This window comes from Petaurus breviceps, unplaced genomic scaffold (assembly GCF_028583685.1).
Source record: "Petaurus breviceps papuanus isolate PSGF00001 unplaced genomic scaffold, PetGlider_PUasm1.0 90879, whole genome shotgun sequence".
Taxonomy (NCBI): domain Eukaryota; kingdom Metazoa; phylum Chordata; class Mammalia; order Diprotodontia; family Petauridae; genus Petaurus; species Petaurus breviceps.
In genome coordinates, this window is record NW_027187368.1 from 1048720 (window position 1) to 1069229 (window position 20510).

The 20510-nt window shown below is 37.1% G+C and overlaps 1 protein-coding gene across 2 annotated transcripts in view; it reads left to right on the plus strand.

Moving 5' to 3' along the window:
• Positions 1–20139, plus strand: part of PDCL (phosducin like) — a 20469-nt gene extending 330 nt beyond the window's left edge. For both annotated transcript variants that reach the window (XM_069073746.1, XM_069073745.1), the window contains exons 2-4: positions 16134–16304; positions 17017–17198; positions 19384–20139. In XM_069073746.1, coding sequence (XP_068929847.1) covers positions 16139–16304; positions 17017–17198; positions 19384–19938 — 903 coding nt within the window. In that variant the 5' untranslated portion in view covers positions 16134–16138 and the 3' untranslated portion in view covers positions 19939–20139. The remainder of the gene's footprint in view (positions 1–16133; positions 16305–17016; positions 17199–19383) is intronic.
• Positions 20140–20510: the final 371 nt, after the last annotated feature.

Sequence of the window (20510 nt, forward strand, 5' to 3'; positions counted from 1 at the left end):
TTTTGTACATAAATGCAAGGAAGATTTTTGAGGGGAGGAGGAACAACTGAGGGGGTAGGAATTGAGAGAAGCTTCCATGAAGGAGGTGACTTTTAAGTTGAAACGTGATTCTGAGAGGCCATCTGAAGAACGAGGGCAACGTTCTAGGCATGGGGGTGCAAAATGTCCAGAGACCAGGTGTAGTGTAGTGTGTGAGGAGCAGCCCAAGTTTGGCAGAAATGTAAAATGTGTGAAGGGGAGTAATGTCTAATAAAGGTAGCTTCCTAGCTAACTTTTCACAGTACCTAGCTTTTCACAATCTGGGGCTAGATTGCGAAGTTTTAAATACTAGAGAAAATTTTTTATTTGTTCCTTGAGATAGTAGAGAGCCACTGTAATATATTGAATTTAGGAGTGACATGGTCAGATTTGCTCTTTAGGAACATCATTTTGGCAGCTGTATGGAGTTTGGATTGGAGAAGGTATAGGTTTGAAGGCAGGGAAACTGTTGTAATAGTTCATGTAAGAGGTGATGATGGCTTGGACAAGTATAACCCAAATCCTGTGGTGGCCATGTGTGAGGAGAAGGGGATGTATGCAGGGAGATGTTGTGGATAGAGATTAACATACTAGTTAGATGGGATGAGGAGTCAAGGGATGATGGAGGTTGTGAAATTAAGTGACTAGAAGGATGAGGCAGTAATAATCTTCAGCAGTAATAGGTAAGTAAGTTTGGGAGAGGGATGGATTTTGGGGAAAAATAAGGAGTTCTACTTCAGACATGCTGAGTTTTTAGATGCAAGAAAGCCAGAGTTCTAACCATGCTTTTTTTCTCTGTGTGACCTTGACCTTGGCTCCATTTCCCCGTGATTAAAATGAAGGCATTCTCTTCTGACTCCATTATTCTGACTTTCTGTTTCCTTTTCAGCCCTAACATTCTTCATTTTAATCTTCCTTTCAGCTTTGGCCATATTCAAACAGTTGCCAAGATTTGTTGAAGCTTTTACCAGAATGTCTCTTGTCCCATTCTCTCACTAATTGCCTTGGTCTGCCCACCCTCAATCTCTCCTTCAATCCATGTATCTTAAAGGGAAAAGATAGGAGAAAGAGAGGAAGCTATTAACTATAGTCCAGTCAAGTGGTGATAAAAGTTTAAACTAGTGTGGTGACTGTGAATAAAGAGAAGGGATGTATAAGAGAGATGTTGCTTTAAAGTAAACTCGATGATTTGATCATTGTTTGGGTATAGATTTAAAGGAAAGGTCAAAGATTATTTTGAGGTTGTGAATCTGGGTAATTGGCAGGATAATGGTGCCTTCGGCGCTCAGGTTGGAAGAAAGATGACATACTGAGTTGTCTTATTCCATTAGGTAAACACAGTTATTAGTTGAAGTTGTGGAATTAGAACCAGGAGAGAAGCTGACAGTGGGTATAGATTTGGAAATCATCTGTATAGGTTAGTTCATCAAAGGAGAGAGCATAGAAAGAGAAGTCCCAGGCAGAACGAACAACTACACTTTGTAGGGAGAAAGTGGACATCTAGCAAAGGAGATTGAGAAGGAACAATCACACAAGTAAGAGGAGAACAAGGAGAGAGGAGTGTCACAGAAGTCAGTGGAAGGGAGAGGATACAGAAGGAGCCAGTATTTGGTAATGCCAAAATCTTCAGAGAATCAAGAATAGCAGTTCAGAGATCATGGATTTAGAACTAAAATAAGTCCAAGACTATTTAGTCCAAGATCACTTAGTAACTTGAGTAATTGTTTCAGTAGAACAGTTACATTAGCCAGATTGAAAGTAAGGCTTACAAGTGAGTGGGTGGCAAGACAGTAAAAGTAACAGGTGTACGTAACTTTTCCTTTCCTTTAAAGTTTGCCTTTAAAAAGTAAGAGAAGTACAGGTTGAGGGGATTGTAGTCAACTGGAGGATTTTAAAGGATGAGTTAGATGATATGGAAGGAACCAGTAAATTGGAAGAGATTGAAGATGAGAGAAATAGGCATTGATCCTCAAACAGAACATGTTCCAGAAGAAGGTAGGAGATAAGGTAGATGATACAAGTAAAGGGTTTGACTTTGGTAAAGAATTACATCATTGTAGGAAATGTACAAAGTTTTTGAGGTATGGAGTAGGGTAGATGAGGGGGCTCACAAGGAATGACTTAAATTTTCTCAGAAAAGTAAGATACAGGTCATTTGCAGAGAGGTGGGGTTGGGACCTGAGAAGAGAAAACTTTAAAAAGTCCACAGTATGATAGAGGAAGAATAAAAGGAATGCCAGTCAGCAGTGAGGGCTTGATTGAGGTTACATAAGGTGATCTGTAGTAGAACCCACTCAGCATGATCATATAACTTCCAGCACTATTTAGAAGCTTGGGAGTAGGAACAAGTTGACCCAAGGTTGAAGGGTAGCAGAATGGAAGAATAAGGGGGCAACAAAATAAGGGATGGAGAACTGTGCTTTGGGCAGCTCCCTTCTGTCTGTATATATATGTCTTATGAACTGATAGGTGAAGTGATAAACTGGAATAACAAGGAGGGATGGAGAAACTGGAAACTTTAGTAAGAATAAAAAATAGGCTTTGGAATGAGGCAGAGGAAGAAATACAAGGACAGTTTAAGAGGTGGTCAAAGAAGAGTTTTGGAGTTAAAAATCATGAAGTTTTAAGTCCTAATAAAAGTTTAAGGTGTGACCAACGTGTGGCTAGCTGTGAAAATGGATGACATAAATCATATGAATTGAAGAGTTTGTTAAGTGGAAGGCCAGAATGTTCTGAGGAATACTATCATATATATTGTGTCCTCAAGAATAAAGGAGTGAATTGGGGTGAATAACAAGACAGTGATCCAGATAATAAACTTTCTGAGAAAGAAGAGAGTGATGTGAAGGCTGTTAGATGAAAGCAGCAGCAATCTAGACTGAGATAGATTGAATGGTTCTGCAACTAAAAGCATTTGCTGAAATGTGATAGAAGGGGAAGGTCTGGAAATGGCAGAGGGAAGCAAGAAATATACAGATTACTTCTTGTTTGATGTGTTGAGGGGCATCAGGAAGCAACTAGCACTGGAAAAAGAGAGAGTGGAAAGGAGTGAGGTGTTTCCATAGAAGACTGAATTTCCCTGCATGGTATAAGATGAAAGGTGTGAGAGAAAAGAAATAGAGGATAAACAGGAGTATGTTCATATAAGTCTTTCAAAAGATAAAGTAGAATTGGCAGGCAAAGTGCAGGGTCTAAAAAGGAACAGGGCTGAAATGGATTGGGATAAATATGGGGAGAGGTCGGAGAGGAAAAGGGTTTATTTCTGAGTAAAAGAATACTCTGTATCACCACAAACAAGGTGGTAGTTTGCTAGTCATAAGACAGGAAGTGCTGGTTGATCAGAATACTGAGTTGAGTGGAGCAGGGGACTGGAGGGTTAATGATAATAATGGAAGTCATTGGTTCCTGGCAGTCCTAAGCTGGAACAGTCACTTCACTCTTCTATTCTTCTTCATCACAGTATGTTTGAGGAGTTGGTGCCAGGTGCCAGGAGGATCAGAAGTAATTAGGAGGGATAAGCAGCAAAGATTCTCCTAAGCATAATCATTGTAGGAGACTGGTCCCAGGACAGAAACAGTAATGGCATCTTTACTCAGAGATAAGGGCTCCCATGTATTTGGGCCATTTGATGGATGATCTTTGGAAGGAGCGGTGCAGGGTTGAATGGTGATAGATCTGAGCACTCATGTAAATGTTGCCTTTCACCTTAGGACAGTCATTATTTGAAGATTTCACAGGATCTCAGCACAAAATCAAATACACTTGACTCAGAGAAAACATCTCAGGCCATCATTCAGAGCATGCTATTTTGTTTGTTTGTTTTGTTTTTTGCCTTTTGGAGGGCAGTTGGGGTTAAGCAACTTGCCCAAGGTTACATGGCTAGTTTTTTTGTGTTAAGTGTCTGAGGTGAGATCTGAACTCAGGTCCTCCTGACTCCAGGGCCAGCACTTTACTCACTGTGCCACCTAGCCACCCCTAGAGCATGCTATTTTAGAATAGGATCTAAGGGTTTTGGAGGGGAGGCAGGGTGGCAGAGTGAATGAAGAGCTGGCCTCAAGAGCTAGCAAGATCTGGATTCAAGTCCTGCCTCTGACATTTCCTGGTTGTGGGACTCTGGGCAAGCCACTTAACTTGTCAATGCTCTAAGACCAGAAGCAACACTCTTGAGTGTAGCTGGAGCCAAATTAAAATGCATTTGGGAAATACTTAAAATAAAAATACAGTAGAACATGGGTAACATCAAGCTTTAGTTAATATGCAACCTGCAGGGATCTTTATGTACATTTTAGTGATGTCTGTTTCTATTTGAGTTTGACACCACCGCTCTAGGATAGACACCTTGTTGCAGAGGTGGGCAGTCCTGCATTAGTAGAGGGAGTTTTCTTCCTACCTTGTTCCCCATACTGATAATGTCACAGGTCCAGTCCCTATCCAATCTAGCAGTCTTGACTGATTTCCCAGCCTGTCTCAGATGCAACAGGTCACACAAGGGAATTGAGGGCTGCCAGGAGGTAATTCAGTTCATTCCAGTGGGTGCACATTGCTAACTCCAGAAAGTGAAAGCATAATAGTGAATGGAGAGAATATTTTTTAAAAGGCTACATATAAAAAGTACCACAGACTGGCATTTGTTAGTTCAGGGGCAAATAAGCTTATATGACTGGACAGCACTGTAATACACACAGCTCTTTATCTCAATTGATATTGAAAATGATTATCCAGAATCATCAAGTATAGATTAACTTATGTTCTGCATACTCTATTCGAATTCACAGATGTGAGAATTAACTCTTAAGGTGCAGAGTATCCTGGGCCTAGAATCTAAAGAGCAACTTACTGAGTAACTTTGGTAGATCACTTTTTTTATCTTACTTTTTATCATCAATCCCAAAAGGAACTTGAAACAGTTGAATTGTGAGATCTTTTCCAGGTCTAAGTCCTATGGTCTGTAAAGTCTCTTCTAACTTTAATATTCTCTAAAGTTTACGTAAAGTTTGATACCAGACATTGGACATAACATTCTAGTAAACTAAAGCTGGCATTTAAGTGTTTTAAAATGGCATTGCTTTGCCATACAGCTTAGTGTTAAATTAATATTTATATTCAAAATTATTAAAATAAAAATTGGGGTATTTCAAGAAGTAAATTTCCATTATCTGCTGAATTCAGACATGTAGAAAACCTGTAGATTTTCCTAGTGATACCAGATAAATAAGACATTGTTCTTTATTCTTTTGATGAATCTTACTGTAATTAATGCAATGGGAAGAGTCTTGGATTTGAAGTCAGAATTTTAATTGTATTTTTATCGATGGTTTCTGTTTCTTACATCATCATAAATATTATCATTATTCTTCTCCCACCCTCTCCCAGAGAACCATCCCATTTAACAAGTCAAATTTTTTAAAGAAGAAAAAAAATAAGTACAACTGGTAAATTGAAAAAGTCAGAAAACATGTGCAATGTGTAACCCTTGTGGACCTTCCACCTCCATAAAGAGGTGGGTTGAGGGTGTCTTCTTATATCCCTTTTAGTCCTGCTGAATTTTTATAATCGTTTTACATTTACTTTTGATTTTTTTGTGTGTGGTTCTTTCCAATTACATTGTTGTAGTTACTGTGTATAATATTTTATTGGCTTTCTTTACTTCATTCTGCATCAGTTCATATAGATTTTTCAATGCTTTTCTCTGTTTATCACATACATAATTTCTTATAGCACAGTAATATTCAATTATATTTGTGTACCACAGTTTGAGTTATTCTTCAGTTGATTGGCATCTATCTACTTTGTTTCCAATTCTTAGCTATCACAAAAAGTACTGCTATAAATATTTTGGAATATATGGAAATTTTATTTTTGTCAGTGGCTTCCATGGGGGATAAGCCAAGTAATGGAGTCTCTGCTTCACAGGATATGGACATTTTAGTCATTTTATTTGCATAATTCCAAATTGCTTTCCAAAACATCTCTACTATTTCACAGTTCCACCAACAATATGTTAGTTTACCTGTTTCTCCACAATCCTAACATTTACTCTTGCCATTTTTTGTCATTTTTGCCAATTTGCAGGGTATAAGGTGAAACCTTAGAGTTTTTATTTGTATTTCTCTTTTTATTAGTTATTTGAAATATTCATTCATGTGGTTGTGAATACTTGATAGATAGATAGACAGATAGATAGATGCAATATATACTATATATGTATGCACACACATATACATACAATATATATCTATATGTCTCTTGCATACCAAACTCTTACCGGAGAATTTTGATGCAAAGTTTTTTTCTTCCCCTTTTGACCATTTCTCTTCTTATCCTAGGGGCATTAATTTTATCTATGGAAAAGCCTTTCAGTTTCAAGTAATAAAAGTTTTCTTTTTTTATCTTTTGTATTTGTCCCTCTCTCTTGTTTGGTTAAGAATATATCTCCTAGAGGCAGCTAGGTGGTGCAGTGAATAGAGCACCGGCCCTGGAGTCAGGAGAACCTGAGTTCAAATGCGGACTCAGACACTTAACACAAAAACTAGCAATGTGACCTTGGGCAAGTCACTTAACCCCAATTGCCCTCCAAAAAGCAAAAAAAAAAAAAAAGAATATCTCCTACCCATAGCTTTGAGAGGTATATGATATTGCTTTTTTTCTAATTATTTTATTATATGCTCTTTAATATTATTATTGTATATCCATTTAGAATGTATTATAGAATATTGTATAAGGTGTTCATCTAATTTCTACCAGACTGCTTTCTAATTTTCCTAGAACTTTTTATCATATAAGGAGTTTTTCCTTCATAATTTATATTTTCAGCTTTATCAAACATTGCATTATGGAGTTTCATTGTTTATGATTTTCCCTTGTCTAATCTTTTCCATTGATCTACCTCTCTCTTTTTTTTAACCAATATCATGGTTTCTGTGACTTCTGTTTATAATATAATTTGAGGTCTAGTATGTCTAGTATGAGGTCTAGTAGGTCTAGAAGTAGTATTTCCTCTTCATCCCTTTTAATAATTTTCCTTGATATTCAAGATCTTTTGTTTTACCAAATGAATTTTCTTATTTTGACAAGTTCTATAAAGTGTTCTCTTGGTAAGTTGATTGGTATAGCATTAAAAGTATCAGTTAATTTTAGTAGTATTGTAATTTTTAGTATATTGGCATGCTAGTTATTTAAATTATTCTTTATTTATTTAAGGAACACTTTGAAATTTAGTCTCTACACATCTTTTGTATGCTTTGGTAGGTCATTCTCCACATATCTTATGCATTTTGTAGTTATTTGGAATGGGATTTCCCTGATTTTGTTTCTTGGGTTTTGTTATTATATAGAAATACTGTTGATTTTTGAGGGTTTTTTTTTTTTTTGTAGCCTGAAGTTTTGCTGAAGTCATTGTTTCAGTTATAATGTCTTTGCTGATTACCTGTGACTTCCCAAGTATATCATCATATCATCTGGGATGTTTTATCTTTCTTTACCCATCTTTATTTTTTTAATTTCTTTCTCTTATTATTGTTGCTAGCATTTCCAGAACTATGTCAAATAATGGTGGGGAGAGTAGGTATTATTGCTTTATTTATATATTTATTGAATAAGTTTCTAGTGTATCTGTGTATCTCCATTGCTTATGATACTTGCCTTTGGTTTTAGATACTTTTTTTTGATGCTAAGAAAGGATGCTCTCTACCTGTACTTTGTATAACTGTATCATATAGAGTTTTTAGCCTGAAAAAGTTATTCTGTATCTATTGAAATGATTATGTTGTTTTGATTTTTAATATGATTAATTATATTGATTATTTTCCTAATACTGACCTATCTTTAAATCCCAGTTGGTTATATTGAGTGATTTCTTGATAAATCACTGTAGTCTGTTTGATAAGATATGATTTACAATTTTAAAATGAATATTAATTAATAATATTGGCCTATACTTTTCTTCTTGTGTTTTATCTTTCCCTTTAGGTATTATGACTCTATTTGTCTCATAAAAAGATTCTAGTAAAGTGCTTTTTCTCCTAATTTTTGAAGTATAGGTACTAATTTTTTTTTCCCCTGGAATGGGGAAGGCCAGGCAATTGGGGTTAAGTGATTTGCCCAAGGTCATACAGCTAGTAAGTGTGTCAAGTATCTGAGGTCGGATTTGAACTCAGGTCCTCCTGACTCCAGGTCCAGTCCTCTATTTCCTACACGACCTAGCTGCCCCAGTACTGATCGTTTTTTTAAATTTTAGAATTCTCTTGTGAATCCACAGGACCAAGAGTTTTTGTTTTTTGATAGTTCCTTTATAGCCAGATCTCCTTCCTTTTCCAAAATTAGGTTATTTAAGATTTCTGTCTGCTCTTCTGATAGTATGGATATTTTGTATTTTTGAAGGTATGCCTCCTTTATTTGCATCCTCATTTTTGCTAGCATATAACTGTGTATAATAAGTTCTGATTATCCTTTTTTTTTCTACTGGTTTTGTTGTAATTTACCTTGTTCATTTGCTATTTTGTTGATTTAATTTTCTGTCCTCTTTAATAAGATTAGCTAAAGGTTTAGCAATTTTATTGGTCTCAAAGAAATACCTTTTAGTTTTTTTCATTGTTCCAATGAGTTTTTCTGTTTCTATTTTATCTATTTTTTCCTCTCATAGTAACATCTCCTCTTTTGTGATTATTTTAAACTTATATATTGGTTTTCTAATTTTTTAAAATGCATACTCAATTTGTTAATTCTCTATTATTCTGTTTTGCTAATGTGTGTTTGCAGGGATATGATTTTTCCCTCTGAGGAATGCTTTAGCTGCATCCCAGAAATTTTAATGTTGTTTTATCATTGTCATTTTCTTTCACATAAGTATTAATTTTTTTTTAATTTGCCCTCTGATCCACTCATTATTTAGGTCACTGTTAGGTCTTCATTTGATTCTGTGTTTTTTGTTTGTAGTCCTTGAACGAATGACTATTTTTATTTATGGTTTGTAAAAGATATACAATTTCTGCTTTTTTTACTGTTAGTTGTAATATCTCTGTGTTCCTAGTACATAGTTTTGTAAAAGTTCCACGTGGTGCTGAGAAATCTGTATATTCTTTTGCCATCCATGTTTGAAGATGCTTTAAATCTTTTAGCTCTTCTTTCTCCAGCAGTTCATTCAGTTCCACATTTTCTGTTTTATCTTTCTGTTAGACTTAACCAAAACTGAGAGAGGGATATTGAAATTTCCTGAGACTGTTGCATTATTGTCTATGTTTTCTTTATTTGGATCTGATGCTAAGGCATTGGTAGTATATAAAGTTATTATTGATCTTATTGTCTGTGGTTCCTTTTAGGATAATGTAGCTTTTTTGTTCATCCCTTTTTATTTTTTGAATGTTTATTTTTGCTTTGTAAAATAGCATGATTGCAGGTCCTGTGTCTTTGGATTCACTTGATGCACAGTAAATTTTTTCCCCTTCCCCTTAGTTTAATTTTCTGTGTGTAGTTGCTTTTTAGAAGTGTTTTTTGTAAGCAACAGATTTTAGGGCTTTTTTTCCTTATCCATTTTGTTGCTTTTGTTTTTTGCTTTGTTGGATTAATTGATTCACATTTAAAAGTTGTAAGAATTAGATGTATAGTTTCCTCCATTTATTTCTACTATTGGATTTTTCCAAGTTATGTTTTCCCCTCTTCTGCTGTATACATAATATATTACTTCAATTTAATCTTTTTTTAAGGTGGCCCTTTTCCCACTGGTTCTTCTCTTCTCACTTCCAATCTCCCTCTCCTGTTTTCTATTTCCTTCCCTAATATTGATTTATTAGTTCCTTTTTCTTTCCTACTTTTATCAGGTTATCTAATTTTTACTCCCCCCCTCCCCTCTCAGTTAACTGCATTTCCCTTTCTTCTTCCCTTCCAGTGTTTTTTTTTTTATTAGTTTTTAAAAATTTCATTTTTTGTGCCCCTTTCTAGAGAGGGTTTCTCTCACTCGCTTTGTATTCTGTCATCTTTGTCTACACTAGACTCTCATTCTCTGGTTCATGACCCCTATAATTGTTGAGTCTTTCTATTCCTTTTATTCCTCATGCAATCAAGGCTTCTAGCTTCTTTGACTTTGAACCCATTCTAGACTCTCTTCTTTTTTGAAGATGGAGAAATGAAGGCCCAATGAGGTTAGGTAAGTTGGGCTGAATCACATAGCTAGTAATTGTCATAGCTAGGATTGAAATCCAGATGTTCTGATTCCAAGGCAAGTGCTATTTCCATTATTCCATGGAGAGTAAGAATGCTTAATATATTAATATTAACAAGTCTCTGTATGTGTAATTGTGTTGGGTGAATGCATGTGTTTGTAATTGCACATAATAAAAATGTAAAGGTCCTGGGAGATAGGCCATCATGTCCCCCTGCTTCATGGAACTTCAGTGACTCCCTTTTACCTTTAGGATGAAATACAAATTCCTTTCTTGTTATTTAAAGCTCTTTATAATCTGACTGCAGCCTATTTTTCCAGGCTAGTTATATACATTATTCCTGTTACTCTATGCCACAGGCCTCCTTGCTCTTCTCATCCAAAGAATTCCATCTTCTGTCACTTTGCCTTTGTTGTTGCCTATGCAAATATGCCTAGGTTTAGCTCATTTCACTTCTATCCTTTAGAATGCCCAGCTACTTTTCAAGGTTCATGTCAAACTCTACTTCCTTGAGAGGACATTCCTGATTGTTAGTTTTTAGTTCTCAACATCTCCACCCCCATTACTCTGTTATATATTTTTGTATATAGTCTGTATTTACTTCTCTCTGAATGTACTATGTCCATTCCTCCTAGTAGATTGTAAGCTACTTGAGGACAGGAACTATCTCCCTTTTATATTTTTATCTGTACTGTCTAACATAGTGCTTGACATATAGATAATGTTGATTTATTGAAGCAAAGGCAAAGGCCTGACATAGATAATGTTGATTTATTGAAGCCAGGCAAAGAGAAGACGTCTGGAATAACAGGCATATTGATGTGATCAAAGATTTAGAGCTGGAAAATATATATATTTTTAATTTAGTCTTTTATTTTCCCCCAATTACATATAAAACAATTTTCAGCATTTGTTTTTAAAATTGAATTCCATTCTCTCCTTCCCTCCCTATCCCCTATATTAAGAAGCAAGCAATTTGATGTAGGCTATACATGTATAGTCATACAGAATATATTCCCTACTAGTCATGTTGTAAAGGAAAATGACCAAAATTTAAAAAAAAAAGAGTATAAAAATGTTTTTGATCTGTATTGAGACTCCATTAGTTCTTTCTCTTGGGATGGATAACAGTTTTTGTCACGAGTCATTCAAAGTTGTCTTGGATCATTGTATTGCTGAGACTAGCTAAGTCATTCACAGTTGATCATCTTGCAGTATTGCTGTTACAGTGTACAATTTTCTCCTGGTTATGCTCATTTCAGTTTGCATCAGTTCATGTAAGTCTTTCCAGGTTTTTCTGAGAGCATCTAGCTCATCATTTCCCATCACAATCATAATACTACAACTTGTTCAGCCATTCCCTAATTGATGGGCATCCACTCTTTGCCACCAGGAAACAGCTGCTAAAAATATGCTTGTACATATGGCTCCTTTTCCTTTTTTTTTTTTTTTAATCTCCTTTGGGATACAGACCTAGTAGTGATATTGCTAAGTCAAAGGTATGCATGGTTTTATAGGCCTTTGGGCATAGTTCCAGATTGCTCTGTGTCTAAATTTTCCCACCTCCCTTCCAATATTTGTCATTTTCTATGCTATTAGCCAGTCTAATAGGTAGTACCTCAGATTGTTTTAATTTGCATTTCTCTAACCAATAGTGATTTAGAGTATTTTCTCATATGGCTATAGATAACTTTGATTACTTCATCTGAAAACCGATTGTTCAGATTTTTTGATCATTTATCAATTGGGGAATGACTCTCATTCTCATAAATTTGACTTATTTTTGTATATATTTGAGAGATGAGGCTTTTATCAGAGAAACTTGCTTCAAAATTTTTTCACAGTTATGATTGTTAACTCTATTTCCCTTCATCCCATTTCTCCCTTTTATTCTATTCTGTCCTTTTCATACTGTCCCTCCTCAAAAGTGTTTTGTTTCTGACTGTTGCCTCCTCCAATCCACCCTCCCTTCTATGAGCACTCCCACTTTAGATTTTTATACCCAGTTGATGATATCTGTTATTCCCTCTTTGAGCCAATTCTGATGTGAGAGTAAGGTTCACGTATTCCTTACCACTTTCCCCATCTTCCTTTCCATAGTAAAAGTTCTTTCTTGACTCTTTTGTGTCAGAAAATTTATCCCATTCTACCTTTCCCTTTCTCCCAGTACATTCCTCTTTCTCACCCCTTAATTTTATTATTTTAAATATCATCCCATCATACCCAACTCACATCAGTGCTCTCTGTCCTTCTAACTGCCCTAATAATGATAAAATTCTTATGAGTTACAAGTAGCATCTTCCCATGTAGAAATATAAACAGTTTAACCTTATTTAAGCCCCTTATGATTTTCCCTTCTTGTTTACCTTTTTAAGCTTCTCTTGAGTCTTATATTTGAAAGTCAAAATTTCTATGCAGTTCTGGTCTTTTTTATCAGGAATGCTTGGAAGTCAGTTTCATTGAATATCCATTTTTTCCCCTTGAAGGATTATACTCAGTTTTTCTGGGTATATGATTCTTGGTTGTAATCCTTGCTCTTTTGCCCTCTGGAATATCATATTCCAGACCATCTGATCCTTTAATGTAGAACCTGCTAAATCAGGATACTGACTGTGACTCCACAATACTTGATTGTTTCTTTCTGACTACTTGCAGTATTTTGTCCTTTACCTGGAGCTCTGGAATTTGACTAAAATATTAGTGGGAGTTTCCTTTTGGGATTGCTTTCAGGTGATCAGTGGATTCTTTCAATTTCTATTTTGCCCTCTGGTTCTAAAATATCAGGGCCGTTTTCCTTGATAATTTATTGAAAGATGATATCTAGGCTTTTATTTCAATCATGGCTTTCAGGAAATCCAAATTTTAAAAATTATCTCTCCTGGATCATTTTCCAGGTCACTTGTTTTTCCAGTGAAATATTTCACATTATCTTCTATTTTTCATTCTTTTGATCTTGTTTTATTGCTTCTTGATGTCTCATAGAGTCATTAGCTCCCACTTATTCAATTCTAATTTTTAAGGAATTATTTTTTTTCAGCAAGCTTTTGGTCCTCTTTTTCCATTTGGCCAATTCTGCTTTTTAAGGCATTCTTCTCTTCAGTGAATTTTTGTATATATTTTTTTCATTTCACCACTTCTGCTTTTCAAGGCATTCTCCTCATTGAATTTTTGTACCTCTTTTGTTATTTGGCTTAGTCTTTTTTTTAAGATGTTATTTTCTTCAGTTGTGTGTGTGTGTGTTTCTTTTACAAGCTGTTGACTCTTTTTTTCATGCTTTTCTTGCATCACTCTTATTTCTCTTCCCAATTTTCTTCCTACCTCCCTTACTTGATTTTTAAAATTCTTTTTGAGTTCTTTCATGGCCTGAGACCAATTCATACTTTTTCTTTGTGGCTTTGGAAGTAAGATCTTTGACTTCCCTGTCTTCAGGGTGTGTGTTTTTATCTTCCTTATCACCACAGTAACTTTCTATACTCAGAATTTTTTTTTTCTGTTGCTCGCTCATTTTTCCAACCTATTTTAAAATATATATTTTATTCCCCCCCCCCAATTACATGTTAAAACAAATTTTTAACATTTTTTAAAAATTTTGAGTTTCAAATTCTGTCTGTCCCTTGTCCCTTTTCTCCTCCCTGAGACATTAAGCAATTGGATATAGGCTATATATGTGTGGTCTTGTAAAACTTTTCCATATTATTTTGTACAAGAAGATTTGGATAAAAGAAAAAGAATGAAAGAAAGAAATTGAAAAAGAGCATGCTTCAGTCTGAATTCAAATGGTATCAGTTCTTTTTCTGGAGGTGGATAGTATGCTTCATCATTAATTCTTTGGGATTGTCTTGGATCATTGTATTGCTGAGAATAGCTAAGTCATTCACAGTTCTTCACCATACAACATTGCTACTACTCTGTATAACATTCTGGTTCTGTTCACTTCACTTTGCATCAAATCATTTAAGTCTTTCCAAGTTTTTCTGAAATCATCCTTCTTGTCATTTCTTATAGCACAATGATTTTCCACTACAGTCATATATCACAGCTTGTTTAGACATTCCCCAATTGATGGGCATCCCTTTAGTTTCCGGAAAAAGAACTGCTATAAATATTGTTGTACAAATAGGTCCTTTCCCCTTTTTTTTGAATGTCTGTGGATATAGACCTAGCAGGTATTGCTGGGTCAGAGGATATGCACAGTTTTAGACTTAGCTTCAAATTATTCTCCAGAATGGTTGGACTAGTTCACAACTCCATCAACAATTCCAGCCTATTTCTTGACTTTTAACTCTTTGCTGAAGTGTGGCTCTGCTTCCAGGATGGAGGGTGCACTGTCCCAAACTTCAGTGGTTTTGTGCAGCTTTTTTCAGAGATACTTCCAGGGAACTATAAGTTATCAGCTCTTCCAAGGTTTTATGATCTCTGGAGAGGCATGTTTACTATTCTCCTGGCCTGTGCTCTGGTCTGTGAGCCACCGTAAGCGCTCTTGTCTGTCTTGAAACTGTGATGAGGGTCCCACTCCTCTGTGGCTGTAAGCTCTGGTGTGCTACTACTCCTCCTGGCCCTGGGACTGCCACCTGGATCCAAATATGGACAAAGCCACAGAGTCCTCCCTCAGTGCTGGCAAAGGGACCCCTGTAATCTCCTTCCAACCAGTTCTTCCCTTTAGCAACTATGGCCTGAAAGTTCCAGAAGCAGTCACTGCTGCTGCTGATTCGGTCTCTTTCAAGGTCTGCTCCTGGTTTTCTGGGGCCTGGTTAGTGCTGGCATGTGGCATGCACTGTGCTGTGCTCCACTGTCCCCCTGGTGCACTGGACCTTTTCTGCTAACCTTCTGAGTTATTCTGGACTAGTAAATTGTTGCACCCCATCCTGTTGTGGGTTCGGCCACTGCAGAATTTGTTTTGGGGCATTATTTAAAGGTGTTCAGAAGGGTTTGGGGGGAGAGCTTAGGTAAGTTTCTGCCTTTTCTTGCCAAATCAGCTCTTCCCCCTGGAAAATATTGTAAAGATCTTCTAGTTTCACCCCCCATCATTTTATAGTTGAAGAAACTGAGACCTAGTGAGGAAAAGGGACTTTTTCAGAGTCACACAGGTTACAAGTTGTGAAGCTGAGATTAAAACCCATATCTGACTCTAAATCCAGTGCTATTTCCACTACTCTATATTGTTTCTATATTCAGATATAACAAAAATGATAATTTATATTTGTGTAGTATTTTAAGATTTACAAAATGCTTTTCTCACTGATTTTATGAGGGTAGGCAGTGTAAGTATTATTATTCTCTTTTTAAGACTTTTCCAGGGTGGCACAGATAGAAAATGTCAGGGCTAAGACTCAAGCACATCTCTTCTGATTTTAGCATCAGTGTTCTTTCCAACTAAAGCAAATATATCTAAAGAGCTATAATATGGCAGATGCTTTACACTTAATCTGCTTGTGCTTAGAGGGCTGTACTGGGGCCATTTGGCAGAAGCTACAGGGAGGCATGTTTCAGTTCAGAATCTTTCTAAAAAGCCTCAGAGCTGTCCAGTAGTGGCATGGACTGCCTTAGAAGTTTGTGAATTTCCCATGACTTAGAAGTTCTATAGCCAAAGATGGATGTCTGCTTCCCGTAGATATGAAGTAACACAGTAGATAGCACACAGGACTTGAATCCAAATTGGATTCTGGCCTCAGATACTCCCTAACTGTATGACTTTGGGTAAATCACTTAACCTCTCTCCCAGCCTCAGTTTCCTCATCTGTAAAATGGGGATAACAATAACAGCTACTGTTCATGGTTGTTGTGAGGATCAATTGCGTTAACATATATAAAGTGCTTTGCCAACCTTCACGCATTATTTAAGTGCTATTTTTATATAATTATTATTATAGAGGGAGTTTCTGCTCAGGTAGAGATTGGATTAGATGATCTCTGAGGGTCCCTTTATAACACTGAGATTCTGTGATTCTCTCTCTTTAGACGCCATGACAACCCTAGATGATAAGTTGCTTGGGGAGAAGCTGCAGTACTACTACAGCAGCAGTGAGGATGAAGACAGCGAGAGGGAAGATAAGAATAAAGACACTGCACTGGGCGATCCTGTTTCAGGAGATACTGAGCTGGCCAGGGATGGCATCACAGTTAACACAGGTACAGGAAAAACTATTGGACTTATCCCATTTGTGATTTTCTGACCTGCACAAAGAGGACAAAATGTGAATTGTTTCTATAAGTATCTTGGGCCTGTGAGTGAGTGGATTATATCCACAAATTTGCTTTTAAGGATGGAGACTATTTGGGCAAAGCAGGAAAGTCAGCCAGTAGATAGGGAAAGACTGAAGGAGTAAGCTCTGAAAGAAGACAGGAGGGAATGCAAGCCAGGGCACAAGAGAGGCTGGGATTGGTGAGGATGGAGAAAGATGGGAGTGCAGAATTCGGTAGACAGCCTTGCTCTGGCTTCTTAAGTTTTGTGAGTTGTGATGCCAAGTCCTTCGCTTAGAGGAGCGGGGCAAAGCTGTCGAATGGCCGTGTGTAGCGCTTGTCTCACAGTGGTCTGTGAGCCAGGCAGTGTAAGAATTACCTCTCATGTGTAGGTGAGGACGTGCAATGTGGCGTTAGAGCTGGAGAGGGACCTCTGGGAACGTGTAGTCTGGATCTCTCATCTCATATGAGGAGCTGAAAGTCTGCACAAGTGAAATGACTTGCTTTAGATCACAAAGTCAGTCAGTGGCAAAGCTTGTCCAGCCATTTCTCCTGAATTCAACCTCTCTTTGTCTCAGGTATTCTCTCTGAGACACCCCACTTGCTCCACTCTTCAACAATCACAATGACTTACCATTCCTGTGGTGTCTTTTGCCATCAGGTCCAAAAGGTGTCATCAATGACTGGCGCAGATTTAAACAACTGGAGACAGAACAGAGAGAAGAGCAATGCAGAGAAATGGAAAGGCTCATCAAGAAGTTATCCATGACTTGTAGGTCTCATTTGGATGAAGAGGATGACAGACAGAAGCAGAAGGAACTTCAAGATAAAATCAACGGGAAGGTGATCTTGACCCAAGTGTTTTCCAGGGGATGTGTTCTAGATATTAGAGACCAAACTAGATAATAAGGGAGAATAGCCATTTATTAAGTGCCTACTTAAAAAAAGCTAAGTGCTTTTTAAAAATATTATCTCTTTTGATTCTCACAACTCTTCAAGGTAGGTGCTGCAAGTATCTCTGTGTTATAGGAAACTGATGCAAACAGAGGTTGTAAGTGAATTGCCTAGGATCACTTAGTTAATACATGTCTGGAACTGCATTTGAACCCAGGTCTTCCTGACTCCAGGCCCAGTGCTCTATCCATTGCACCACCTAGGAATAACAATAAAATGTTATTTTCTTTATTGTAGAGAATGGCAAGACTGGGTTTGGGGTTTGTTTTGATGATTGTTGTACGTTTTCCACCACCCATTTTATTTAAAGCCAAGAAGTTTAATGCCTGAAAATGTCCTGGCCTTGACATTTAGTAACAGTATGATCTTGGGCAAGTCACTTCTCTGTACCTTTATTTCCTCTTTTGTAAAAGGGGATACCAATTGTACCACCATCTTCATAGATCTATTGTGAGAGGAGTGTTGGGCACTTTGATTCTCCAGTGGTTTTTTTCTTGGTGTAGTGCACAGAATACCAGGCTCAGAGTAAAGAAGACGGGAGTTCAGATCTGGCCTGCTTGAAAACCTTAAGGTGCTATGGAAATGTTAGTGACATTGATGACGATGATGATGATGATGTGTTGTGGCTGTGGGTGTTGTAGGTATTCTCCTTTCATCTCTACAGATCCCAACCCTTTCACATCTCATCCTTTGCAGTTTTTGTCTTTGTCATTCTGTGAATCCTTAGTAGAAGCAGTCTGTATTTTGGCTCTGTTGCTTTTCATGATGAGCCCCTTGTCCTTTTCTGATCATACTTTTTATAGATTTAATAGGTTGAAGTGGTAGGGAGAGGGACTAGTAGTGTAGGGGTGAACAACTTGATACTGCAGTGCCAAGAGTGCCAGACTTGGAGTCAGGAAGATCCAAGTTCAGATCCTACCCTTAGACAATAGTTGAGTGATTTAGGACAAATTACTTAACCTCTGTCTGCTTCAGTTTCCTTATCCATCTCTCATGATGCTGTCATGATTAAGTTTCATGATCCTCTTATGATCCTGTGTCTTTAATGATGCTTCAGATTCCTTCATGCATAGATTATCCTTGTATAGCTATAGAAATGTGACATGATTATTACCATCTAATTACCTTTTTTTCTTCTATGACAGTGGCATATACTTTGTCCATTTTGTTTGGATCTTTTGTCACTAGACATGAAAACTCTTATCTACTGAATATTACCAAAATGAATGTTATCTTTAGTATACATTCATACTTCAACTAATGTTTATTGGTTCTACCGAAAAATATTGGGCAAAACATTATGGGGGACTTTTGATTCTGAAGGAAGCCTCCCTTGTAAGGGACACCGAAAAGGGGGTCAAAAGTATTACTGAGCTGGTCTGGTCTCAGATGATTGACTAATCCTATTACAGCAGGGTTAGAGATGATATAGTGAAGTTTGTTATTTAGCTGCAAAATGACTTATTTGGGACATTGTTAGGTGGGTTACACCTATTTTTAAAAAGATTAATAGTTTGTATTTCTTAGGATGCCAAAAGGATTAAGTGGAAGGCCACAAACTACTCAATACTTTGAGAGTAGGAGAGAGAAGAGAGTGCGGAAAGAAGACTGAAATTTGAATAGTATGTTTTCCTTCACTTAGGTCCCCTAGTGTCTCACTGTGGTATACTGGTGACCATTGTAAGGCTAGACCAAGAGGACAAAAGCTCTGGCATATTTTACCAGCCTGCAAAGACTTCATTTACAGGCCAGTGATATAAATCTGAATCTTACCTCAGGCCTAGTCTCAGTAAGTGAATAGAGAATCGTCACCAGAGGGTTGAAAACCAGGTGGTTTTTTGGTGTGTGTCCCAGCAAAGAACCACCTTTCTTCATACACATTTCAAATTCTCATAGTCTGTAAGTGAAAAAGAATTTGGGATGAAGCTTTGGCTTTGATGCCCCTGGTGATCCTTTATGCTGCTAGAGACCAAGGAACTCTTTTTGTTGCTGACGAGTGTAGGTGTTACTTGCATGTAATTTGTGTGAGGCTTGTTTTTACACTGCATTTATCAGCCTCTTGATCTTGTTGCAGATGACTTTGAAGGAGTATGGCATGATGAATGAGGAGCAAGATGATGAAGAGTTTTTACAACAATATAGGAAGCAACGAATGGATGAGATGAGGCAGCAGCTACACAGTGGGCACCACCAATTCAGGCAGGTCTTTGAGATCACCAGTGGGGAAGCATTTTTGGACACAGTTGATAAAGAGCAGAAAAGCACGCTCATTGTGATTCACATTTATGAAGATGACATCCCCGGGGCAGAAGCAATGAACGGCTGCATGATCTGCCTTGCTGCTGAGTACACCTCGGTCAAATTCTGCAGAGTGAAGAGCTCCCTCATTGGGGCCAGTTCTCGCTTCACCAGTAATGCTCTTCCTGCATTGTTGATTTATAAGGGAGGAGAATTAATTGGTAATTTTGTCCGAGTCACTGATCAGCTTGGGGAAGATTTCTTTGCTGTGGACTTGGAAGCATTTTTACAAGAGTGTGGTTTGCTTCCAGAAAAAGAAATGGTGCTGCTGACATCAATCCATAACCCAGCTGCTGGTTTCAGTGAGGATAGTGATCTGGAAATAGATTGAAGTGGTAGGGAAAGGGACTGGTAGTGTAGGGGTGAATAAGTACAAGTAGGGGGCTTGTCTTCTGGGGCACACGTCTGTCTATGTTTATTTTCCTTCTTGTGCGCTTTGGCTTTTTGCCTATTCTTTGTAAACTCTTTTATTATATATAAAATTAAAGGTTCTTAACATTTCTTAGATTAATTCAATAAAATGTTGAATCACTGTGTGTCTCATAGGAAATTGTCTTCAAAGTTGTGTAAACAGGAAACAATTTATTTGCCTCAGGATCTATTACATAATATCTTTGTTATCATTACCAATCAATATTTACTTAGCATCCACATGGCATTGTTCTGGAAACTGCCTTTAGATGATCCCAGCAGTTCCTTCCAGCTCTGAAACTCATGGATTTTATAATTAGAACTTTGTTGACTTTATAAATGCTGCAGTTACTTAAGCAGACACTGTGCATACTCTGTTAATACCCTTGGTCAGATGCTTAGCCCTGGAAGGGCTCACATTCTTTCCAAGTCTGCTTACCCTGTCAATGTTATTAAAATATTCCAGATGACATGTATGCATAAAATTCTGAT